Source organism: Centruroides sculpturatus, unplaced genomic scaffold, assembly GCF_000671375.1.
Source record: "Centruroides sculpturatus isolate CEXI.00-Female unplaced genomic scaffold, Cexi_2.0 scaffold443, whole genome shotgun sequence".
Taxonomy (NCBI): Eukaryota; Metazoa; Arthropoda; class Arachnida; order Scorpiones; family Buthidae; genus Centruroides; species Centruroides sculpturatus.
The window spans coordinates 429,176-435,193 of record NW_019384892.1 but is presented as its reverse complement, the minus strand read 5'-3'; the positions used below and the strand labels follow the sequence as shown (position 1 = coordinate 435,193).

The window sequence follows — 6,018 nt, the reverse complement described above, 5'->3', positions numbered from 1 at the left end:
TACTACGACAGAGCCATAATCACAGATAAAACAATTTACCACAACAGACCAGACATCACACTCATTGACAAACACAATAAAATCACATACATTATAGACATAGCCATTCAAAACACTCACAATGTACAAAACACATGCACTGAAAAAATCAGCAAGTACACAGAACTCACCCAGGAAATAAGGCATCTGTGGAAGATGGAAAGGGTGCTTATTGTACCATTCTCTCCTGTACAGGTATGATACCTCACACATTACACAAAAGCCTGGGAACATTACAATTGAATAGAAACACATACATCACACTACAGAAGGCCACTATATTGAATACAGTACATGCCACATTGTTAGGAAATTCCTGAATACAGACACTGAAACACTTATTTAATTTTAGTTTTGTTTTGGTTAGTATGCCTTGACTCTGATCTGGCATAGTACACAGCCACAAGTGTGTACTATGCCAGACCAGAGTCAAGGCATAGTACACACCGGTACTATGTGAATAGAGTATAACCCACTAAACCCAACATAATAATAATAATATATACAGTTATTTCAATATGAAGTTATATTTATAATCCATCGTTAAGTCCGAGTCTAAAAAGGCAGGGTTACCATATGTCTGTATTTAGTATGAATAGTCTGTACTTTAAAAGGCTCTGTCCATGTCCATACCATACTTAGAAAAAATAAACAAAATGTCTGTACTTTTCAACTGATTGAGCAGTTAATAGTTAAATTATAACCATTACGATTTAAATCTGACAGAAGGCACTAAATTTTTGATGATTATTATTATTATACTTGTTAGCTAGGTGGCAACATTGTATAAGCAAATATAACAGCTCTGTTGTTTAGAGAACGTGCACATTCATTATAACTGTTTTTTTAATTTGATAGTAATTACTGTCTAAGTGGTAAAATAGTTTTTTTCTTATATTTGAAATTTCATTCTGTGACATAAAGGAAAGTGTAAATTGAAACTTTATATTATTGAATATATGCCTACATTTACTAGATTGAAAAATATGAATAAATTCTTTTTATTTTGCCTTGCTGTATGAGTACTTTTAATGCTAATCAGTCCATATTTTGCCTTCAATTGTTATGGTAACCCTAAAAAAGTAGCCTGATGATCACAATAATGATAAAATGTCTTATTTCACTATTTACCATTTATTAGGTTTACCATTATTAATATATGCTGAGCTTCTATGAAGAGTTGTAGGGTCCGAGATTTAGAAATTGAGGAGCCAGAGTTGGCAGTTTTGCATATTCTTGTCTCATACCATTTTCCATATCTTGAAATACGACAAGTCAGTTGTATTATTGGTTTTTCAGAAATTTGACAAATTTGCCAGACATTGAAAGACATTTTTGGAAATTATTTAAATATTTTTTGTAATAATTTGCAACTTAATTTTCTTTTGTTATTGATATAGTGTACAATTTATAACAATAACAATTCTTTCATTTCTAATTTATCATTTGATAACTTTTTCTTCAATATTTTCAAGAGGAATTTAGTTTCTTAAATTTTATTTTTAATTTTAGAAGTTTGTCAATAGTTGAATTTTTCAATAGAAAAATAAACTATTAGTTCTAAATACTAACAGTTTATTTTTATTATCTTACTATCAGTTTTAAGAAAGTTTTCAACTACTGTATTAAGAAAACAAGTTTAAAAAATAATTTAACACTATATTTGTGTGTATTCAAAAAGTACTTTTTACATTTTATTTTCTTTTATGCATTGCCTTTTTATCTTTTAGACAAATCTGACTTTTTGTGTAATAGTTAAAATAGTTTGTACACAAGTTTACTAAAGAATTAACTAAACACATTTGTTATAGCATAATTTTTTTAATCACAAGTTTTTATACAATATTGAGTAAAGAAAGTTATAAAAATCATGTGTAATCATAAAATATGAAGAATTTAATGTTTTCTTTTATTACATATTAATATTAAAATTGCAAGAAATAATGTTTCTCAATTTATAAGACAAATCAAACAGTCAAAAGAACTTTAATTCATATATTAAACTTAATTTTCTAGACATTTTTTATTATCCAGTAAAATCTATAAGTAACTTGAAAGTCATATTGTACAGTAATTAAGAATCATTTTTAATACATTATATGTGTATTTAATAAAATATTTAACACCTTATAACGCTGAGAAATATTTATTAAAACACAAATGTTTTCAACCTAATGGAATAAGCCATCATCAGGTGACAGGCTATCGAACAACTTTGAAAATTGCGTTAAAACGGAACTTTCGAACATTACAAATTCAAAATTAAAACGTAAAATAAATTAACCAATCACTATACAAAATAACTATAATAAATAGATTGATGCCATATTAATATAAATAATAAAATAAGGCAATATAGAACTAAAAACAAAAATAAACCTAAAAGATTAAATGCACAAAAAGGATTAAATTCATAAAAATATATATATCAAAAAGCATCACATTAAAAACAGCAGACAGGAACTAAGAATTTGTGTGTTTTAACTTTTCTTTTACAAAGAACTTCCATGCCGAAGCAAAACCATCAGCATCCCTTGCATTGATACAGCCGTCCCTTAATTTACTCTTATAAATTTCAATTTTTTCATGTTGCAAAGCCAACGATGGGGACCGCAACGTCTTGAGAATAGATGCTTCATTCCATTTAACTACTGAAGTCTCCGCTTGTGCCATACTTGACAAAACCGTGGTACAATGTCCTTTACTAATGTCATATCTGTGTTCTTTAAGCCTAATAGCCAAATTCCATCTAGTGACTCCAATATAGTCCTTCATAATTCCTAGCTGTTGGTTTTCAAAGGGAATTTTATACATGCCCGCCGTTTCTTCTTTCTTAAGCTTGTCCTTATCGTTTCTAAGAATACTGTATAAATTAGGACCTCTTTTGTAAACAATTTTGGAGCGTTTTCTGTCTGAAACTTGCTTCATGATGTCCCGAAGTTTTTATTATATGTAAATTTTGTGATCTTAAATTGATCTGCTCCGGTTCTTAACCTCTTGCCTCTTTCATAACTTTTTATTAGCCCTTCAATTGTACTTTTGCGGTAACCAAATTGAAGGGCTAATAAAAAGTTATGAAAGAGGCAAGAGGTTAAGAACCGGAGCAGATCAATTTAAGATCACAAAATTTACATATAATAAAAACTTCGGGACATCATGAAGCAAGTTTCAGACAGAAAACGCTCCAAAATTGTTTACAAAAGAGGTCCTAATTTATACAGTATTCTTAGAAACGATAAGGACAAGCTTAAGAAAGAAGAAACGGCGGGCATGTATAAAATTCCCTTTGAAAACCAACAGCTAGGAATTATGAAGGACTATATTGGAGTCACTAGATGGAATTTGGCTATTAGGCTTAAAGAACACAGATATGACATTAGTAAAGGACATTGTACCACGGTTTTGTCAAATATGGCACAAGCGAAAACTTAAGTAGTTAAATGGAATGAAGCATCTATTCTCAAGACGTTGCGGTCCCCATCGTTGGCTTTGCAACATGAAAAAATTGAAATTTATAAGAGTAAATTAAGGGACGGCTGTATCAATGCAAGGGATGCTGATGGTTTTGCTTCGGCATGGAAGTTCTTTGTAAAAGAAAAGTTAAAACACACAAATTCTTAGTTCCTGTCTGCTGTTTTTAATGTGATGCTTTTTGATATATATATTTTTATGAATTTAATCCTTTTTGTGCATTTAATCTTTTAGGTTTATTTTTGTTTTTAGTTCTATATTGCCTTATTTTATTATTTATATTAATATGGCATCAATCTATTTATTATAGTTATTTTGTATAGTGATTGGTTAATTTATTTTACGTTTTAATTTTGAATTTGTAATGTTCGAAAGTTCCGTTTTAATGCAATTTTCAAAGTTGTTCGATAGCCTGTCACCTGATGATAGCCTATTCCATTAGGCTGAAAACATTTGTGTTTTAATAAATATTTCTCAGCATTATAAGGTGTTAAATGTTTTATTAAATGTTTTAAAAGAAGCTGAGTTGATATTCAATTTATTATATGTATATTTCTTCAGTTCATTAACAACTTGAATTAAAAACATTTAGTAAAATAAAAGTAATATAAAATACATTGCTTAAAATTAAAATTGTATTTGTTTTAACACTGATATAAATTTTGCCTTTGAATATGCCATATGTCTATAAAAATCAAAATTATTAACAACAACAAAACCTGAATTTTTATACCATATGGTTCACCTTGCAAAAATTTTTTTACACTTTTTATCAGTTAGTTTTTATATAGAATCTAAAATTCTTTTTAGACATTTTCTTTTGAAAATCATTAAACTTATTCTATGATCCAATTAACTAACAGAATCTGAAATAAACAGAACAAATAGGAAAACATAACCTTCTTAACAATCTTAAATAATCTGTCATCTGCATTATATACAATAGATCTGTAGACCTGAAATGTGTTTATTCTAAATGTTAAAGTTAAATATTAAATGTAATACCTTCTTCTGCTATATTACACTAATTAATTAATAAATCATAGTTGTCAACTGTCCTAGAATTTTGCCATGAATTATTTTTCCCCAAAAAATCTCAGATAATAGATAATATTTCAGTTTTGAAATAAAATTACATTTTAATAAAGCCAATTTACTTATATATGACTTCCCCATTAATAAAGAAATTACATGTAAGCTCTTCAACGTATCCCAACGATGGCTTCTGAATTTCAAAAACATTTGAAGAATGAAGAATACTACTGGTAAGGCTTATTTGTCGAGCTTTCTAGAAATCTTGTAAACCAGTTTATGAATTGCAAAAATTATATTCTTTAAATTTTCTAATCTAAAATGTTCATATGCAATGATTCACCAAGACAACTGAACTTGTCTATTATTTTCCTTTTAAAGCATTTACAAATCCAATAAAGTGAATAAAATATTTTTTGTGTTTGGAAATCAAATCAATAATTCAATTATAAAAATTATAATGTGTAATAAATTTCTGTTAATTGAATTTTTCGACGTAAAGAAGCCAAAATTTTATATAATTTTTTTTTAAAACTTTAAATCAGAAGAATTATCGATAAAATAATGCTTAATTTCAAACGCATGCTGCATAGACGCGATCGCATGCGATATATATTTGATGACGTCATCAATACAGCAAATTTGACGAATTGCGTGTAATAAAACTGAAAATTTTCTGTTTATGTAACGTAAAACATATGTTAATTTAAAATCTTCTTCCCTAGCGATTCCATTTGCAACATACGTTACATAAAATGTCTTAAATTAAGCCTAACGTTTGGATATGTAAACGTACTGATTATAAACTAATAAAATACTTATTGCTTAATCTATGTTGCCTAAATTGTTCTAGAATACTTATAATTTGTTTACTTACTTCCCATTTTTTCCTAATTTGTCGATTTTCTTATTTAAAATCAAAAATTTGGTTAGGAAACACCGATCGACAGCTTAATACAATTACTCTCCACCTAGAGGGACATGAAAGAACTAATGCCCACGTGTCAGTGACACGTTGCTGATCTTTAACAATTTTTCAAACACTTCCTTCTCCGTTACAGATAAGACTACACACGACAGTTTCCCCCTTTTTAAATTTTACCAGTTTTTTAAATAATTACGCTATTTTTCTGCTATAATTGTGAAGTGTTATTTAATCCAATAAATATGGCTGATTTTAAAGAAAATATTATTTCATAACAGTTCATAATAATATAAATATAATAAGGTATAATGGGTACAGGGTATGAATCTAAATATTCATAAAACATCTATTAATGATATTTATCAATATATAAAAATTACAGTTTTATTTCATATTAGTTTTAAATTAAAAAATCTAATGTCATGAATTAAGATTACCATGTAATAGTATATACCAGTACATATACAGCCGACCCCCCTATAAGTTATAACACTGTTGATTATTCCGTTTTATATGAATTCCATGTTGTAGTAGTCACTTAGATTTTACAA

The 6,018-nt window shown here is 27.9% G+C and overlaps 1 protein-coding gene across 1 annotated transcript in view; it reads right to left on the bottom strand.

Annotated features, from left to right (window-relative positions):
• LOC111631285 (protein transport protein Sec61 subunit alpha) overlaps window positions 1–5,569 on the bottom strand; it is a 38,547-nt gene extending 32,978 nt beyond the window's left edge. Inside the window, exon 1 of the mRNA XM_023375502.1 lies at window positions 5,420–5,569. Within this exon, the coding sequence (XP_023231270.1) occupies window positions 5,420–5,426 (7 nt within the window). The 5' untranslated portion in view covers window positions 5,427–5,569. The remainder of the gene's footprint in view (window positions 1–5,419) is intronic.
• Between the last annotated feature and the right edge of the window lie 449 nt (window positions 5,570–6,018).